This window comes from Dufourea novaeangliae, unplaced genomic scaffold, assembly GCF_001272555.1.
Source record: "Dufourea novaeangliae isolate 0120121106 unplaced genomic scaffold, ASM127255v1 scaffold78, whole genome shotgun sequence".
Taxonomy (NCBI): domain Eukaryota; kingdom Metazoa; phylum Arthropoda; class Insecta; order Hymenoptera; family Halictidae; genus Dufourea; species Dufourea novaeangliae.
The window spans coordinates 1,731,802-1,753,620 of record NW_015373959.1 but is presented as its reverse complement, the minus strand read 5'-3'; the positions used below and the strand labels follow the sequence as shown (position 1 = coordinate 1,753,620).

Here is a 21,819-nt window from a genome sequence, read left to right as displayed (position 1 = left end):
GTAAAGTTCGTGAGAATGTCAACAAGTTATTAAAGGGAATATACTCTTTAGACCGAATCAAAATGAGCACCCTCTTGAACCAATGAATACAAGTACCTTTTGAAACCTTAAGGTTAAGAAGTTGTCCTAAAATGGGTATAACAAGAATACTTGAACCATTTTCACCAAACGGGGGCCAATCAACATTTTTCCAACAGGTGCTTGCTTTAAACTTCAGATAAAACTGATTAAAAAGGAAAACAATTCCTAACTACCCAGCACCACTTCCTCTACAGCAAAGGGTTTAGTCTATTATTAAAACTTCAGACTTGTATATAAGTTTAAAAAAAGTTTAAGACCTTGTGACTTTGCAATACTTATTGAGAGCAGTCGAAAATGTTTAATCGATATAGATCTTAAAATTAAGTTCGGTAGAATAATCACCCGTGCTACCATTAAACTTTAAACGAATCTTATTAGTCAAAGTAAAATTATCTACGATCTTCAACGATACAGTTATATACATTATATTACTTTTCGAAATCTGCATTTTTGGAAGTCAACGTTTCAATTAAAATCTAATATTTAGGAACCTGTATTAATTTCAATAATTTTGTTGAATGGAGTATTCTGTCAAAAGGGTGGTAATTAAAGAGATCTTAAATGAGCTTCCATGTAGCTCTGTATTCTATATAGCTCTGTAAATTCACATGAAAATGTTAAAAATAGAAAAGTCTAGTGTCATTTCCACAAGAAGTGTTCGACTCGCCTTCAATACAATATTAAAAATTACAGTTCATTACGAAACTCACTTACGTTACTCGATACTCAGCAGTACCAAATTACATTCTGCACCAAAAGGATGAATATCATAAGCCACGTCGATCAAACATTTCATATCCCTCTCGGTAAGTATCACAAGACATTAAAATCCTCCAAAAATTTTCTAAACACCAACTATTTATATTTTATATTCCCACGTACTTCTGTTAATTTCAAATAAAGACAAGAAATACTAAGATTCCAACAGACCTTCTAAAATGTCCCTATCAAGATTGAACCCAAGAAACTTTGTTAACCATACCGAAAGGCAATATACCGGTGCTTATTGCCGTTTTTGTCAAATTCTCGTTGACGGTTGATTAGCAGATCTATCGCGCGCTGTCCCGGCTCGAGCGGTCTGATTTATCGTTGACACCGAAGTAGTCTCGATTAAAGAGCATATATTCTGGAAATTGAAGTCCGTGATCGGTCTTCGTGGCTCTGTCAACTAGATCCTGTCGGATACGCGCGGGTGCACAAAGATGACACATTTACTCACCGGACACAGTCAGATGGACAGTCCTGATTAATGGAGGATGAGCGCTGACTTGACACTCGTAGAGGCCGCCGTCGCGTTCGGTGGCCGTGCTCAGGAGCAGCTTCCAGTTATTCGGACTCTCGAACGCCAGGGAGAATCTCGAGTCGCTCGCGTACGTGTCGAGGCCGATCGTGAGCAAATGGAGTTCCTCGCCACGTCTGCGAACCCAGGACACCTGGAATTCAGAAAAGGCTCGGTGGAGTGACTGCTGCCGCTCGATCGTTTTGTGATCGACGCTAGACAAAACAATTCGGTATACCGATAAGTGTATACCGTACTTAAACCTTTCGCTGCGACAGATTGAAACGTAAATCGTGTCCAGCAAATGGCCGATATCTAACCGTGATCGACGTTGCAAACAACGAAAGGACTGTAGGAAATTTCAAGCCAAACGATGACTGTAGTCGCAACTATGGTCACGAGAATTATACAAATAACAGTGGTCAACGCGCCAAAAACCTCAAAACCTTCAGTGGGCTGAGGGGAACTGGAGTGTAACAGTAATCCACACGTTTTGATTGGCACTTGGTTTATTCGACTAACTGTACAAGATTCTCGCGGGCGCGACAAAGTGCTATAACGTACTACGATCCAGCCAGACTGACCACCTCCGTCGTTACGCGGTGGCTTAAGAAGGGCGAAAAGAAAAAGGAAAGATGGAGTAAAGAGAAAGACAGACGACGTAGGGGAAGAACCCGAAAATGCCGGGAAACTTGGAGAAAGTGTCGAGATGGTAAAACGGAGAAATCAACGTACAGGAAGGACCGCACAAGCTGGTCGCCAAATGTGCACGGGCGCTAGATCTTCACGACGCCGTAAGCAGGAAGTTAAAGTGGAAACAGAGAAAGAATCGACGTAGGAAAGCGGAACAAAGAAGGACTTTTAGGAAAACCTAAGGACCCTACGTGAAACTGGATGTAAGAGTAAGAAGCCCGGGTCTCGCCCGAACCTGGTTACCAAATGTGCATGACAATAACCAGACTCGCACGAGACCGTGAGAAACGCTGAAGAGAAAAAATATACAGGAAACAGCAAAGCGAAACGAAAGACCAGAAAAGTGAAAGTTACAAAAAATCGAAACGCAGAGAAACAAGGACGTGGTGGCAGTCCTAAGGCCGCCACAGGGCTTTTCTGATAGATCTTTGTGAGCTGCAGGTACAGTTTTTCAAATAATCAACTTTTAAATGCTTTCAGATGCTTTTGGCATGAAATGTTCTATGAACTCTCCTGAACAAAATCATGCAAACTGTTATTGTACTATAGACATCTAAATATGTTTAAATAATGATCAAAGTGATAAGGGCACTTAATACACATCAATTTTTTCTGACATTCGTCAAATTACTTCAGAAGCTAAGTGTCTAGATGAAAATCAAACCATGGTATGCGATTGTTACGAGCCCGGGCCGTAGCAACACGAAAGGCCGGCGAGTTTAGGTTTTCCAAGAAATATGGTATCAGTTTATTAGTAAGGTGCGCGGACGAATCTGACGCGAAGCCAGGGAACCGCTAGGATGTTTGAAAACGAGGACAAACCTGATGCGAAATCAGGGAGCCGCAAGAAGGTGAAATTCGTGAACGAACCCGATGCGAAATCGGAGAGTCACTAGGATGTGATTTTGCAGACGAACTCAGCGCGTAACTGAGGAGCTGCGAGGAGGGTGGCAAATCTGTACAGACGAATCCGATGCGAAATCGGAGAACCACAGGGTTGGAAATACTCTCGGACAAGTGTAATGCACGGACGAACCTGATGCGAAATCAGGGAGCCGTTAGGAAATGTTAGTTAGTGCCTCGTAATCTTTGAATTTATAATTAATACAACTCAAGCGGAAAAGTTGTATTAGTGTGGGAACGATCGACCTGATATTATTCTAAACTAGAGGAAACTAGTATATCGATAATACTACAGATTTCTGGATCGTGTCATGGATTCAGAATGAACTACACAGATTTAAAGAATAACAATATAATTAATCAGTCTTTAATTACAAATGTGTTGTGTAGTGTTGTCGCGTAGTAGTAAGTAATAATGAAATAATAACTATTACCGAAATAAATAGGTGCTCGGTGTTAACGCAATGACGATGCGGAGGTTGCGAGTGGATTTTACGGAATAATGCCAAAGTAATAATTCTAGCCGGAATACAAATAAAGTGTTCACGGTTTACTACAAGGTTAACTGGATTCGAAAGGGAACTTTAACCCGATCTCACTAACGCAATGATCAACTCACAAGAACGTGACGCGACGTGACTCTGAAGGCGACGGTACAGTTCTGATCCCCCGAAGGTTAAAATCAACGGGTTTATATAGGCCTAGAAAAATTGGTGGGGATGCTATGAAATTTCCATACAAGGAAATTTTTCACGGTTCAAGTTGCGTCACACTTCCTAGTTTTTTGGTTACCACGCCGTGGGAACGGGTTTTACTCCCTCGCTTACTCAAGAGACAACGAAAACGTAAGGGCATTTTCCTTTGCCGGGTGCGAGCTCATACTATTAGAGCGAGAGGTATGATAGAAAATTCTTCATACGTGACACGATATACAAGAAAGATACAAATCCTGTTTTGTGTTCAATAGAGAAGCGACAGAGTTCAGAAACATTAGTTGATGATCCATATAGAATGAATGCCTATAGGCTACTCTGAACGAAATTTCAAAACGCCTATAATTTTCATAAGTGTTAATATTAGCAAAAAAGTAAATGTGCTCGATAGAAATTGTCAAGCTTGCTCGTGTATCTCACACGCTGACTTAACTTTTTGTAAGTTAAAAGAACTTGAAATTTGTGGGGTTATGTCGACTGTGTGCCTTTGCTTTCATGACTTAACTAAAGGACTACGTTTTCATGTCCCGCGATTCTTCCGTAGAAATGAACTCAGATTGGCGTGGAACTACTTGATGCAGTAAACAAATACAAAACAGTCTCTTAATTTCAATATAAAAGAAGGTTAGACTACATTAAAATTTTCGGTTTAACAATTGGCTACTACATACCTCTATAGTGGCTTTGTATGATATGATCCATTAGGACTTAAACACCACGGTAACGATTCTCCTCTAGACATCAACAGATTCTCTACAAATATTTAGAAGAGAGCCATTCCCGTGACATTTAAGTCCTAAACAATCCTGTCATATAAAGCCATCACAGTGACGTGCCGTAGCTAAAAGCTTAACCGAAAAGTACAACGTAGTCGAACCTTCCGTAATACTAAAATAAACAAGAAACCTATTTATTCCGCTAAGGAACCAACGAAATTCTACAGGACACAAAAAAACTCCATTTGTTATCTTTGTTCAGACTTTCTAATATCCCAACTGTCAAACAATCGATCATTCCGTAAATGCATGGAATTCGTAGTCCAAGCGTAACCCAGACCTTCTGACGTTTCCCGACAGAAAGGTAAACCCATTTCGTGCACCAGTCTTCAATGTTATGATTCAATATTTAGAAATCGGAATACATGAATGGGCAAACAAGAACACGTACGACAGATTTTCGATATGGACGACATCTGAGGACGCCTCCGACGCTGGAGAAAAATAAAGAGAGAGGGACGTGTATAGACATTTCCACGCGGGTTCTATCAAATGAAGGAGTATTCCAAAGAGATTCCTCACCGAAGAGCTATCTCCAACACCGCGGTGTGTATCAATCTCAGACACGGGGGACAAGTTATATAGCGATGTAAATTTAATGTAAATCGGACATCCTGTCCGCGTTGGTGCGCAAACGCGTATCGAAACCATATTCAAATTCCAAATATCACGTTCCCGGAATACCGTTCTCTTGGTACACGCCTCTCGTGATAATCACCTTGGGCGCTACAGGCTCAAAGAAAGCGACCGTGCGGCGCGTCTCTGTCCAACGTACACGGAAAAACCCTGGAGAAATGAAAATTTTGTCGACGGCATCAAAGTGCCACGGATCTCATCCGAATGCCCGGGTAAACAAGGTTTATCCCGATCCTGGAGACCTTTGTTGAATGGGGCACAAAGCGACCGGGAAGCTTTTGTGGAACGAGATGGAACTGGTCGATGGGAATCTTAATCTAATCTTTGATCCCTGTTACAGTAGCAAATGTTTAGACCATTTGATGGACCCATTATACACAGTGTATTCAAAAAGTTCCCGGACTTATGTTTGCTACCAAAAAGATTTATAGGTAGACATCATTTTATTGTTTAATGTTCTACGTAGTTTCCTCCTCTGTTGATACACTCTTGATGGCGTTCGTACAGTCGCCGGAAACATCTGGAAAAGTCTTCGACTGAAATACCCTTTAACGTTGTTGTCACCTTCCGTTTGATTGCTTCCTCATCCTCAAAACGAGTTCCTTTCATGACTAGTTTCATTTTTGGAAATAGGAAATAATCCACTGGAGCCAGATCCGGTGAGTACGAAGGGTGCATTAGAACCGTGACTGACTTTTTAGCCAAAAATGAAGACACAGTTAGCGATATGTGAGACGGAGCGTTATCGTGTAACAGAAACCATTGACCGGACTGGTGTTTTTTTTCCAAGTTCATCGTGAAGGATAGCATGAACACTTCCAATACTTATTTTCAACTCCTCTGACAACATTTCAATGGTCATACGGCGATCTTTCATGAGAAGCTGACGAACTCGCTCAACATTTTTGTCCGTTCTGCTCGTCGACGGACGCCCTTTCCTTGGGTTGTCCTCGAGTGACTTGCAACCATTCTTGAAACGTGAATACCATTCAAATACTTGCGTACGACGGAGACAGTCACTTCCATATGCATTTTGCATCATTTGGTATGTCTCTGTAGGACTTTCTCCACTTAAAAAATAAAACCGTATCGCAGCTCTTTGCTCCGTCACAAAAATTATTACAACAAAACAAAAATGACAAATTTTAAATGTTCTCTGGAGACAAACGACTAAATCTTTTAAGGTTAAACGAAACTGATAAACAAAAGAAGATCTATAGTCAATAGATTTAGCCTTAAAACACAGATGTCGCCACCAGAAGCTATCATGTAATAACAGTCCGGGAACTTTTTGAATACACTGTGTACACTCCCGCTCAAAAGTATTCGAACATTTATCGGATGTGCAGTAAATGTTACAATCATGGGCATGGCCAAAGGAAGGGGGCAGGGGACGTACTTGCCCCTCCCCCTGGACGGAAAAAAATGGCTTTTGCCCCAAGCTACAAGAAAAAAATTAGATTTTGCCCCACCCCATCCCTTCCCAGAGTTAGAACATTTTTGCATAATATTTAATATTGCAATATAATTTGACACACGACCAACAGCCTCTATTAACAAAACGCATACATTTTCAACAATTTATGACTTTTAAAACAAAATAAAGTGTGTCTGGCTATGTACAGCCTTTTGCACCGTGGCAGTCGATGTGTTAATCTTTTTACCACCCCCCACGACTGATAACCTGGCTACGCCCATGGTTAGAAGGTATTACAAAATTGCTGGAAGTCTAAAATAAATATTGTTTACGGGATATTAAGGCATGATAAACCACGATCACATTGGCATAAAGTAATAACAGTGGCAGAAAATATCCAATTTTTAGGAAACATCACACTCTTTATACAGACCCGGTGTCCTAATGCTGATGAGCGCTAGTGTATAGTATCACCCGGTAACTGCATTTGTCTACTACAACAGACGCCTAATACTTTATCACTTCAGTGACAGTATCTGGAACATTTCTCGTCGATCGACAGTACGGAACTACTGTAACTCTAGAATGGTAAGGTGGGTTTTAAGGTCATACTTGGTAAAGTAGGGTTACATGCGACTCTAGCGTCTTTTTACTATTTTTAGACGGGAAAAAAATGTTATTATCTTGAACTTGTATTTTTGTTTATTTATATAATAAGAAATAATAATTCAGTTGTATAGCATATGTAGAATTTAATGAGGAGACGTTGAGTTTGTTGTGAATATAATTTAATTAACAACACTTTTACAACGCTTTAATTATAATAACACGTATACGATTTGATTACAATAACACAATACGACAACTCAGAGTAACAACTCGGAATGAATAATTGATAACACACAACAAGAAGAATAACGAAAACTAACTTCGCGATTAATATACAATATACATACCGAGTGACACTATCTTTCATATCGCAAACATATACTATGTAATATAAGTATAAAAAGTTTACTAAATAATACAAATACTTTTTCAAACGTGAATAATAAAAAATAGATTGGAGCAACACATAAAGAACTATAACTTGGGTCGGATTCGGCCTGGATCTTACCAATAGAGGATTAAACGAAATCAAAACAATAGAAATACGGTGTTACTGTGATTACTAGTTGGTTATTTTTATCGTAAACAAACACATTGTACATAAAAAGAAACTTTTTAAAATGTATTAAATTGTTTTGAAATGACTATTTGTTCTTGATGTTATGAAAAAAATGTTTTATACAAAATACCAAAAAGATACAGTAAGCGGGATAAAAACTCCGGTTAAAACGATACAACATTATAATCCTTGAATTGCTGACGGCTCTTGTGAAATACAATTTTGAAAGGAAATTTGTGAAAGAATGATTAAATACGTAGTTCTGCACTAAGGATAAAACAATGATAGCGTACTATTCAAAGAAACTGGAGTTGACCTTGAAATCTTCTAAACGTCTTAATATACAAAAAATTAATACTATGTATGTTATAAACCTCTACATACCGTACAAGATTCCTAAAAAAATTTGGTTAGTGAGATGTAATGAAAGAAACAAGTTTTACAGGGAACGACGAAATGGCATCTCTGTTGAAAAGGCTATAAAGCGTTTGGGGTCTTTTGTCGAACAAGATGGAATAGGTCAATGATCATCTTGATCCAATCTTTTATCCGTATTGCAGCAGTAGAAGTTAAAACGGTTTTCCTGACGTATGGTACAAGATTACTCGACATAAACTAAAGGAGTAAAGCAATAATTCCTGCGTTACAAAAGATGCTCCAAGTGGTGTGCGTTTATATTGATATCAATTATTAATATGTCAAGGAGTATTCAATCATCAATCACCGTGGAAGAAAGTTTCCGATAACTTGTAGTGTCATTTCTGATGTTCAGAAAATTATTAGGTGTACCAGTAAATAATCCGTCGTGTTTTGTCAAATTTGATATTCAGTGCTCAGGAAATCAAAAAAGCTAGCCCAGTGATACGCATCCTCTTTCTCGAACATCTTCCGTCATTTTTACGAGAACAGGACTGGAACATGTGCTGAATTCAAATTATATTACCTACAATTTTACTCGAACAAAATGAAGGGTCATTTATTGGCACACCTTATAAAATTACACACTGTGTGGGATAACTATAAAATCACCCTAAAGTTTTCAATCCTTATGTATCATGGTTAAAGTAAAAACGAACCACTCACTTTTTTCTAGGGAATATAATCTATGCATTTCAAGAGAAACATTATTTCTTAACACGATTTCAGACCTGGCATACTTGGTACTCTTTTATTTTAACCATAATACATAACAATTGAAAATTTTAGGGTGGTTTTATGCCACGCAGTGTACTTTGACATTCTGTTAGAAATATGCAAATCATATTTTGGCGCCGTTGAATGTCAGATAGATAAGATAGTCGGTTACCTGACCGACTGATTACGCACACAGAGACAAAAAAAACATGCGTGTAACGGAGCCTCGTGTTTAGAATACAGAGAAATCCGAGCTTTTGTTTAAACCGGTGCGTGCAAGACTGTCTATTTTTGCGCCTGTACTACCGTTCGACTAATAAAATATATTACTCATCTACGTGCGCTATACGCGTAATATTCATCCTATAACAACACATTGCCTCCCTGCAATCACTTGTATTCACTGCTTCGCCATTATAACTCGTTCGTTACTATTTGAATATTCGCCGAATTGTGAGTCGTCAATTATTTTAAAATAAATTTTTCACCAGTCGCACAATATTAATTTGGCGTGCGACACGAAGTCGTATATTACACTCGCCAGAACTTGTCGCGGGCCCAGGACATCAGATTTCAATTAACAATTCGCGAACCGTCTGTTAATTGCAGGGAACCAGGGCCACCTGGGTAGTGCATTGAAGTCCTGTGGATAAACGCGTTGCGTAAAGCCGTCCCAAGACGAACTTTCCTAAGATGTAATTATTCACTGCTGAGTCCTTTATAATAATGACAAACGACTACTACAGAGGAGGGGGTCCACCGATCCGCCGTCGCCTTTGTCCCCCCTGGTTCTTTCCCTGCAATCCGGAACCTTGCCTAACGATTCTTTAACCGGTTCGTATCAAACTCCTGGGAACTGGTATACGACGCAGCCACTGAATTAAATTGTACCGGCGAAATTTCCTACCGTCGACTAGACGACACGCCTCGCATGGCCCCCCGATACCGTAGCCGAAAGTCTCGAATCGCCGCGCAGCTGGGTCACCGTGGCTGTAATAGATTAATCCTTGAACGACTTATAATAGACAACGGATGGCGTCGCCGCCAAGGGTGAAGGGGGAAGGGGGGGTAATGGAATTTTTACGGGAGCTTCGTATTTTTCAATTTAATCCACGAACGTTACCTTCCTTCCTCCCTTATGCTCTGTCTTTCTTTGCACTCGACGTTACGGAAACGCCATTCCCATATATCGTGTGTATGTGTGTGTGTGAATGTGTGTGTGACAATGGAACTTAGATGGAGCGCTGTTTCTACAATGATTCATGAGCGCATTAAATGTGTAGAGTGGAGTAATTCGTAAATAAGATCGTACGTGGACGACGTATCGGTGTCGCGGAAATTGGAGGTCCTACTGGTTTCATGGGGATCGTAAGGATAAAATGAAGGTGGATAGGGAAGTAAATGTTTGCTTTCGCGAAAAGATAATTAAAAGTGGAAAGAATAGGACGACGTAGAATTGAACGGATAATAAATTGTACTTATTTGAACGGATATGAGATATGGTGCACTTGGTTCACCTGTACACGAAGTATTCTGGTTCTTTAGTAAGGTGTGACAGTATTCTACTTATCTGGTAAGATATAGCAGTGCTATATTAAGTTAATGGGAAATAAATAGCCGACTGGACATGTAAAGATAACTGTTGCTCTTCCTACAATTGCAAAGTATGTAGAATTTCTTTAAGTGCTTTTATAGCGTAATGAAGATTAGAGTTCGTAGAATTAGAATGAATCGAACGGAATAGCATTATGATCTACATGCACAGAATATAGAGAATTATGACAGTACAGACATGAATAGTGGATACTCATTTGCTTCACATGGAGCCAATAATTGTCTGTCCAAACGATACGTATTTTATTTATGTAGCCAAGTTCGAACTGTATTCTATTTGACTGTTCGAGTCCCAAATGTATCCCATTTGTCAGACCAAGTTTGAGGCATATTCTATTGAACTAACCAAAATCCACTCTATTTATTTATCTGCCACCAAGTCCAAAATCCACTCTATTCATTTATCTGACCAGGTCCTGCATTTATTCTGGTTGTTTGACTGAATCCCAAACTATATTTGTCCCACCAATACCAAAACGTATACCATTTGTTTCGCGAAATCATAAATACATTCTATTTCTTTGACCGAATTCCAGACGTATTCTATTTGGTTGACCATCTACGAGACGTATTCTAATTGCTAGATCAAATCTGCAATTCATTTTATTGGAGTGGCAAATTCAAAAAGTATTCTATTAATTTGACTATGCACGAGACGCATTCTAGTTGCCTGACTCATTCCTAAATGTATGCTATTTGCCTGATCAAATACTAAATGTATTTTATTTATTTCGCGAATTATAACTTCCTTTTTGCAGCCACGTACAAGATTCTTCTGCTTGTCCTGCCAAACAAAAGATAAATTTAGGTCAAATAAAGTACAACTACATTCTATTTGTCTGGCCAGATAGAAGAACTATTCTACTGGTATAACAAGTCATAAGAATATTCTCCTTGTCTAATCAGCTACAAAGTATTCTGCTAGTTTGACTAATTTTGGAGAAGTTTCTGTTGCCTGATCAACAATAAATACTACCTGCTGCACAAAATATGCATAAGTTTGCCTGAACATCTGTCATCAGATTGCGAATTATATGCACGTACACCATTCAAGAAGCTACAAAAATGTTATACAAATTATAGTTTTTAGCGTTAATAATCATTCAAAAGATTTTTACTACATGTTCAACTTCTTACTAGATGAATAAAATTTGTATTCAGTAAAATGCTAATAACTATATTTTAGCTTCTATTATATTATTTTATATTCTATTATAATTAACAATTGAATTAAAATATTAATAATTCTATTTCAATAAAAAAGAACTCAATCTACATATCCAACAGAGATAATATGTACCCATATTCCAGGCGCAGTATTATTTAACCTATTTGGTCGCCAAAAGTATTATTCTACTTCCATAGCATAAGTCAAAATATTGTACTACCGTATCTCGAAGATTTCACATAAACTTCGTAAAGTAATTTCGTTACGTTATGCTCAACACAGTGTCTACTAAATCTATATCCACAGTCCAATTTTATGAAAGTGTCGTTAAACGCATCGTTCTTTAATTATAAGAAACAAGAAAGTTCGATCACGCGAACCAAGGTAGGTACCATTTCCGATTTTACGAGGAGCTCGTAACTGAAGGCGGCACTTCGGCTAGACAATTCATTTGCTTCGTATTCATTCGACGCGCAGCATCTTCCTTAATCGATGACGTTTTATGATCATTGCACAAAGAGAACAGCTCCTGTAATGAAGGGTACAGGAGCCGCATACAGAGCAACCCTCCTCGTTAAATTTCTCTGTTTCTGAATGAGGCCGCCCCGTAAATACCGAAGAGAAATAAATTTTTATTCATTCTGTGCAGGGCAACGCTAAACTATTTCGCATACTCCGATTGTACGATGCACGAACAATAGTTATTCAAAACGTTACAGCACCGCTGTGGAAATTACACCCAGCGTCCCAGAAGAATTTTCGAGTCTAAAAGCTGAATGAACACGATGAAAAATCCGGTAAAAGGCATTTTCATGAATATTAATAAATTTTCATGAATTTCCAAGCGTACAAACTTGTGGCGATCATATAATAATGCAATTAAAACCAATTATTCCATCCGTGGAATGTACCTCAAAAAATGAATTTTGAAAAGTTGTCGCACCCGTTGGGTACACGGGGCGAAAATTACGAAACGTGGCGGCCGACAAGTAAAATATGGGAGAATAGATTGGAAGAAATTATCTGTCAGGGCATACACGCGCTCATGCATTGGATATTACGTGGCCAATAAGGCATTAAAATCTGATATTACGTACACGGAAGCGCGCGCGAGCGTGCTCGATTAGCATCGCGAAAGGCCCCATATTGCGGTCCCTTTGTATATAATGCGGCGCCACGACGAAGGGGTTAATCAATCAAAATTAATCAAATCAAGAACTATGCGAGTAGGTACTCTGTGGCTTCTTATTTAGAAACGTTGATAACAATCTATTTCCCTGGGGGGAAATTACATGCTCTGTGATTACATTCCTCGTTACGTTGGAACTCAATTTAGCCTTATACTAGCATTTCATGCGTGTTGAAATTCTAATACCGTTGACTTTGCTATGGTAACCACAACGATAGACATGCAAGTTTGCAAAGAAATGTTAACATGATTAATTGCTTTTGTAGTGCTGAAAAATTTTACAAGCGTTCCGTATTCATATCTCACGTAACGCGTGAATAATTTGTGATTTATTCGAATAATGTAATATGAAATATACTATTGTGTATAAAATAAATGATAAATGACCGCTGACTTCTCTAGAGTAACTGATAAAATTATTTCGAATTTAATGGTAAACGAAAACTGTAAATCAACTTTCTTATGCAATGGAAGCCATTGCAGTAAAACAAAAACAGTAAAATATTAAAAGAAAAATAAAGAGATGGAATTAAAAGTGTGTAACAAATGAGGTTCATGTAAATATAATAAACTGCTAAGTTACACTAAACTAATATATTATGATAATCGTGTGAATAAAATATTATTCGTACATATCCATCCACTGTCGTGAAATAAAGTTACTTGAGAACACAATTGTGTAATTTCTGTTTAAAACATATTTTCAATTCTTGAAATTTAACAAAATTGAAATGAATTTGTGTTTAAAAATACCATACATGGAGCACGGTGTAAAAGTCGTGTACAGGGTCAATCAATAGGTACTATTACCTAAAGTAACTCGGAAGATATTGGTTGTATAAAAAAGGACGTTTTGCATGAATTAATGCGTTTTGTTTTTTATGTACCTTATATTTTCTGTAATATTAAGGTAACTAGAATCTTTCAAGGTCAACGAATTTTTGTTAATGCTTCATTGTAACCGATGAAAAGACCAATTAAACGACCTATAACAACGTGACCCATAGTTTACCTTGAACCTAAAACTCAGATAAAATATGGAGCGTGCTCGTATCACTTACTTGTTGAAAAGTCTCTCTCAAAATTAACATACATGTACAAAGTGTACACGTAAACATATGTACAACAAAATATAAGTAAACATGGGTACAAAAAAGTTCACATATGTATTACAGCTGAATTCTTCTTTTCATCAGGTATAAAAAAAATTGATTGATCTTGAAAGAACTCAAAGTTACCTTCATATCTCAGAAAATATAAGATATAACAAATTCAAGCTGGTAACGAGTTATTTCAGATAACAGTTCTTATTGACCCACTAAGGGAAAATTGCATTTATCTCAGATGGACAAGGGATCATCAAGAGTGAAGGGTTGACATTAGACGCGAATGAAAGGGGGATGGAATGGCGGAAGAAATAGTCGATAGACGGATCGCACGTAGTGCTGCAACCCCTGATAACAAGGCGTAATAATGTTTGCCTGTCGCAGCAGTATCCGAGATAAATCGTCGTCCGTCGAATCAGCAGTTTAAAATGCGAAATCGACGGAAAGCTGAACGTATCCCGGGTACTCGACAGACCGGGCAACGATCTGCTAAGGAGGATACAGATCCGATAAAACGCGATACATCTAGAAAATTGGGGCGAATCGATCGTATCGATCCCCCCGTCCGGTTATAACCGAGACGTGGCCTGTTTCTAGAAATGAGTAGTACACTACCGGCGTCTATTCATCGAGCCATCGGGGGAAAAAAAGGGGAGAGGAATTATTGACTCCGACAGGCCGTGATGGCCATCCAGTAGTGTTTCGGAAACTGTGAAAAATACTCGCTATACGGTATCGATTTTTATAAAAGAATTCTGGTTTATCTAGTTCACGGAGTCACCTTTGCTCTATATTCCGATGCCTGTACTACTGGACATGATTATTGCATTACTCTAGCCCTTAAGACCTTAACTCTTATATAATGCGTAATCTTGACATGTTACTGGGTAACCGCTAATTAAATACTCGGTAGTTGTTACTAGACTGCAGATGTTTATGTAAATACAGATTTTTGTGAATTAGTTTATGGGAATTGGAATCCAAGGTGAATCTGTTCTCATTATTAACGTTCTGCACTCCGCTAGCGCTGTTGCAGCTCCATAGCAAAATACAAGTAAGTTGCGTTTATTGCAATGCAAACTGAATACTAAACAATCAAACTTAAATTTTGTAAATCTTATAAATCGTTATTAGGAAATCAAGACTTATACGTTTGAGAACAAACAGATCAAATATATCTTCAGGTCTTTAGTCATTTATAATAAAAGTGTCTTGGAGTGTATGAGGTTAAAGGTTTTGTAAGATTCTAAGTGAAGTAAAAACTGAGTTTCAGATAATTATGCATGCTATAAGTGCATAAAATCCGCAGTCTGGTTATTACTAATCGATAAAAGTACACGGTTCGATATACAAGTTGAGGTAAATGAAATAGCAATCGGTTTAATAATCGCGTAGCTAAAGACATAGTGGTCACTATCATTAAGGGGACTAACGCGATGCAACAAATATTTCCAGTAGTGTTGAGACTTGAGAAAACTTGCATGAGATTTAATGTAGTGTTTGGAACGACCTTCTGAGTTATTAGCATCGCTTCAACAGTAGAGACTAATTCATTCTATACAGAATAGTGAATGACTTCATTATCTACGACATTATAAACAAAATTATTACATATGAAATTGCCAAATGTGTGAGCTGTGTTCCTCTATACATTTAGAGTTAAGATCTAATTTATAGAGTATACTTGTACAACGTTAGTTATCATTATAAGTTCTAATATCCACTGAGGTTAAGCATATGCACCTAACACCGCAACATACGTGCTCGCTTTATTATTATTTCAAATTAACTTCCTTGAAATACTAGAGATCAAATCATAAACTCATTCACGACGAAATAGAATTTCGAAAACACATCAATACTTCGACGTTCAAAATGTAGATGATAAAATGTTCTTCACACTTAAATGACATTCAATAGAAGTTACTATATCTTTCTTTAATAAGTAGAATATTCCGCTTAACTGGCCAAGAACAAACTTATCCCCTTCATCCCGTGTCGCCCCGTAGATAAGTTTCCTGCTGTCTGACCAGTGGTAGTCATACTCTACTTGTCAACCTACACTATGCATATATCACTTGTACCGTAAAATCGAACTGGTACTATTTGTATAACAAAACCTCAAGTCATACTACTTTCCCAGTCAAACATTGACTTCCACCGCTTGTCTGTCTAAATAATCTATACCATGATACACTAGTTACATTCATAATTTCTAAAGTCGTCAAAAAATCTGTTAAACAAGTTTTTCTGTTCTTTTTACAGATCCAAGCAAGGAACGCTCTCAAACGCAGACGTTCAGTACAGGGAATATGGAGTCGATAATGGTATAGAAAAACAAGACCCACGCAAAAGTTTAGACGTATTCCATGCCACGGCTCTGAAGAGGGCACATTTTGCCTCCGTGTCCAGCGTATGTAAAAGCCACGCCTCGAATCGACTGGGAATAAGTTCCCAGCGCCGCGGAATAATCGGCCCATCGAACGCCGTTCGGAAAACTTTAATTAGCTCCTGGATCTTATTAACGAACTGTAGGGAAACTTCATTCTCGCGGCAATTGGAGTAGCGGTGACCCGGCGACAACGGCCATTGTCGCAGGAAGAACACCGGTAGTGTATAAATGCGAGCGAAAAGGAGGACCAAATGTCTGAAGAACTCGATCATGATTTTTAAACTCATAACAAGGTTCGCTGAGACGAAGTAGAGCAGTTGTAAGCAGAACTTACACGGGACATCGTCCTACAATGCGAGAAAACTTCAAATGTAATGACCTTGTTAGTAATGCAAGAATCCAAATTCCAATTTATCCCTATTTTACATTTGGGTATACAGTTTTGCATACAGAAATGTGCAAGAAAATCGTTTAACATTTCACCCAGTGAATTAACAAAAAGCCGTATTGTTTAAATTGCTTATTTAAACAAACCGATTGTTCTGGAATCTAATAATATAACTGGATTCCTAATCAAAAAACACGCAATAGAACCATTTAAACTGGTTTCGTCTCTGGTCTGTTTGATAGTAACTGTCGCTTCGGTATTCTCCTGTACAAGTTCATTTCGAATGTCTATTTTCCAAGGTGGTATTTTTGCTTGTTTGCGTTACATTAAATTTCGGTTGTTAGATTCAATATGTTTAATACACCGCATAATCCATTAAAGGAACAGAACAGGCGCTTTTGATCTTCTAAATAATTATTCGCTATTCAGAATAAAATAAAATAAAATAAAATAAAATAAAATAAAATACATTTCAATTTGTGTTCTTCTTAAATAAATAAATACGCTAAAATACATTTAAATTCGTTTTCATTGAAGACAAATACTTAATTGGCCAAGAAACAGGAAGAAATAGGGAAAAATTTGAGAATAGGCACTCCACTGTATCGCCCATAACTTCCTTATTTGTGCATGGATTTTGCTGAGGTTGGGCTTGTGTTTTTCGTAAAAGTGCGTACTCTACGTGAAGAATAAGAATCTGGACGTCATACAATAATTTATATGTGTACCAGGCAATGTAGCGAATGTTCGATTTCAAATTCGGCTCCAAAAAATGAAATTTTTCTTAAGTTTCGCTTGATTTCGCCGAAACTATTGGTCTGATTAGAAAACAATGTAGGCGAGAAATGTGTGTAATTTAATAATTTGATTACCTTTAATTTAAGTGTCATCGCGATCAAATCAGTCAACTATAACGTCAGATACGGCCAAAAACGTCGGGTCGTCCTTTTAAAAAATTACCAAAACATTGATCGGGCGATATCTCAAAAACGTGTCCATGGAATTACATCTCATGTCGATTTCTGAGTTTAGGCGACCACATTCCATAAGAATTCCATAGTGGAGTCCGGATCACATAGAATTTTTTGGATTTTGTAAACTAGTGTAATCGGTCATTTTCTATATTCAGAAAAGTATTTCCAAACGCTGTATTTTGCGAGTGGGGAGGGGGGTCGTTTTAAACCAACAATTTTGTATGAATCCAAGAGAATGAAATTTCATCGCGTTTAACACATTGCATAATCGCATAATTGTGTTTACTTGCCAAGATTCTATACCTCCGATTAATCGCAGAGACGCAGCTATCCCACTAACTATCCACGCATCAATTCGCCGCGAGGACGGGATTCGTAGATCAGCGTCGTAATCTCGACGGTGTTCTGGATCTTAACGAGACTTCTCCGTTTCCTTAAATAATTAATTCATCACTCGCGAGCAATTACGGGGGGAAGGGGCCGTAATCTGAAGACACATGCGGTATATATGCATATCAGGGCCCGTGCAACTAGCACAACCCCCCCGCCATAAGCTGCGCGACCCAGAATCTCCACGTATGGATATAATAACCCGCGCGGCGTTATCTTTCGCTTGATAACGTGAACGATCGCGCGCCGCGAAGGAGCGAGACGACGCCCCACCCCGGAAACGAACTCTGGATTAATCAAAGCGCTTGGTTCCGCGTGAAATCGAACGACTGTCTTCGTAGGGTCGAGTAAATTGGCGCTGGGAAGGAAACACGATTGACAAACACTGATTGCTAATGAATAGAAATTTCTGTTTATAAATTGTGTTATTCGTCATATTACATAGGTTGTTCCATAATTTTTGTCCTACGGCCCTGGTAGAAAGTGCAAAAAAAAAGTTTCCTTTATGCCATTGAATAGTCCGACCTTTTTCAGGTGTACAGGGTGTCTCAAAATAGGTGTAAGTCCTTGAAAGGGGTGATTCCTGGAGTGATTTGACATAATTTTTTCCTTAACGAAAATGTTCTTCGAGGCTTTGTTAACGAGATATAAACGAAAAACCCTGACCTATCAGAGCTCAGCCGACAGACTCGTGCACTGATTGGTCGGAGTTTTTCGTTGATATCTCGTTAACAGAGCGTCGGAGAACTTTTTCGCTAAGGAAAAAGTTGTTTCAAATCACCCCTTTCAAGCACTTACACCTGTTTTGGGACACCTTGTTCACCTGAAAAGGGTCGAACTATTCAATGGTATAAAGGAAACTTTTGTTTGCACTTTCTACCAGGGCCATACGACAAACAGGAACACCTTGTATACCCTAAGTCCTGTAGCTAACGGGTCATTTTACTGTGAGAAATCATAGTTAAAACTTTGTGCCATGACAACTTCCACAAGACGCGACTTTCGAGTGATTATTTATTACATACCTCCTTAGCAGTATCAGATTGGAACTTTTTCATCATTTTTTTCGACTACTTGACACATTCCCGGCATTGATCGTCACTGAGGGTATAGGGTATAGTGTGCAGAGGTTTCTTACTGACAAGTGTTCAAAAATAATCCGATGCAGTGTTATTGTAGGAGAGTTTCCTGTAATTGCGTATACATTATTTTGCAAGTCGTTCTCATTGCCCATGCGTAATTTTCCTATTCATTCGAATTGTTTCCTCACCAACATCAACATTATTCTGGAGTAGCAACGTCTGTCGGGCGTCCTGTGTATGATTCGCCCATCGAGAACGAAAACATCTCGTCTGAATTGTAAAGACTAACGTTTGATAGTTCTGATGCAAGGACATTTCTGTAGAACACTCTTGTTTATTCAAACCCCGCGAAAAGTTGTATTAAATGATCACTCAGAAGTTACCCCTTGTGAGAGTCGTCATAGTACAACGTTTCAACTACGATTTCTTACAGTAAACTGACGCGTTGGCTACAGAACTTCGGATATACATATACTTAAAAAGGGTCGGGCTACTTAATGGCATAAAGGAAATTTTTCCGCACTTTCTACCAGGGCCGTACGACAAACATTATGGAAAAACTATGTACACAGTGTATTCAAAAAGTTCCAGGACTTATGTTTGCTACCAAAAAGATTTATAGGTAGACATCATTTTATTGTTTAATGTTCTACGTAGTTTCCTCCTCTGTTGATACACTCTTGATGGCGTTCATACAGTCGCCGGAAACATCTGGAAAAGTCTTCGACTGAAATACCCTTTAACGTCGTTGTTACTTTCCGTTTGACTGCTTCCTCATCCTCAAAACGAGTTCCTTTCGTGGCTAGTTTCATTTTCGGAAATAGGAAATAATCCACTGGAGCCAGATTCGGTGAATACGAAGGGTGCATTAGAACCGTGACTGACTTGTTAGCCAAAAATGAAGACTCAGTTAGCAATGTGTGAGGAGGAGCGTTATCGTGTAACAGAAACCATTGGCCGGACTGGTGTTTTTTTTCCAAGTTCATCGTGAAGGATAGCATGAACACTTCCAATACTTATTTTCAACTCCTCTGACAACATTTCAATGGTCATACGGCGATCTTTCATGAGAAGCTGACGAACTTGCTCAACATTTTCGTCCGTTCTGCTTGTCGACGGACGCCCTTTCCTTGGGTTGTATTCGAGTGACATGCAACCATTATTGAAACGTGAATACCATTCAAATACTTGCGTACGACGGAGACAGTCACTTCCATATGCATTTTGCATTATTTGGTATGTCTCTGTAAGACTTTCTCCACTTAAAAAATAAAACCGTATCGCAGCTCTTTGCTCCATCACAAAAATTATTACAACAAAACAAAACTGACAAAGTTCAAATATGCTCTGCAGACAAACGACTGAATCTTTTAAGATTAAACGAAGCTGATAAACAAAAGAAGATCTATAGTCAATAGATTTAGCCTTAAAACACAAATGTCGCCACCAGAATCTATCATTTAATAACAGTGCGGGAATTTTTTGAATACACTGTGTACTAAAACAGGGGATGATAAATGCAGATATTTATGCGATAATTTCTCGAAAATAAAGTTTAACGAACTTTTTTCACCCTGTCAATCCTTTCGACACGGCTACATCTGCCAGGAAACGTATCACACGATAAGGCTGCATGAACCGTACTTATACGAGGTGTACTTTAGCAGAATACAAAAGTTGGCAATTCTTCCGAATGTCTGGATAGTAAACTGTAAATAGTCTTTCCATAAGAAAACAAACGCTCGGTAAGAACTGAAACGCAATCAAATTTTATGTTAAATCTATTTTAACAGTTCAAGAACTGTTTAACCCTCGGAAGGCGAATGGTCTGGGACGGATGAGGCAGACAAACGCAGGGTCATTTTGTCCTGTAGTACAATTTGTCTTTTACGCAGGTTTCATGAAGAAATCGTGAATAAAATTTATGCATATTTTCAAGTTCATATGTACATATATTATATTTATATATAACTACAAAGAATACGGTACTAGCTTCAGATGGGTCAAAATGACCCTATTGTTGCGAATTTATCACGACTAAATTTTGTTTGTCCCCTGTTTTGGTCAATCCATTTAAGGAATTTATCCAGGGATAGGGACTTCGATGGTGTAGGGAGAAATAAATGTTTAAGAGATTTCTTCATCTTAAAATCTTTACTGATCTGCGAAAAAAATGCTTAAAGTACACGTTCGAATGCCTGGTAATGTAACGAGGTGACTCGACAACTGATTGTGTAAAACTGGTCCCGAGCTCTTCAGTTCGAGCCTTTTTAAGATGCCCGTTTCCACCCCCTGTCCTCAGGGTTTTTCCTGTAAAAGTCCAATGCCGAACGTCTCGGGGTAATTTCCCACCACTACCACGTGCCGAGCCAACTCCAGGCACCGCGCGATTTCTCCAACGTGAGAAAGCGTCGGAGGCATAGTCCAGACGCAACACCCCGATGTTTAGAAATTTCCGAAGGACAAGTCCTCGAAGATTTCCGCACCTCGAGTGGTACGTCTCGGTCCGTACTTAATTTATTACGGTAACCCTGGGTGGCCCAAGCATGCACAGTGTGGAAACGCCTGGCTATCGTTCGGGGACAATTTCTGGGTTTTGTCAACCACTCTAATAGTTTAATAGTTTATCCCCGGGAACAGGAGATGGTCGTAGCAATTCGTTACGGACGTAACAATATATTCGCTGTACGAGGGTTAATGTAAACGATGCTTACAT

At 38.6% G+C, this 21,819-nt stretch overlaps 1 protein-coding gene across 1 annotated transcript in view; it reads right to left on the bottom strand.

The window, feature by feature from the left end:
• Nucleotides 1-1,292: 1,292 nt before the first annotated feature.
• The window catches only part of LOC107186365, a 71,742-nt gene continuing 51,215 nt past the window's right edge, over nucleotides 1,293-21,819 (bottom strand). Inside the window, exon 4 of the mRNA XM_015574210.1 lies at nucleotides 1,293-1,514. Coding sequence (XP_015429696.1) covers nucleotides 1,293-1,514 — 222 coding nt within the window. The remainder of the gene's footprint in view (nucleotides 1,515-21,819) is intronic.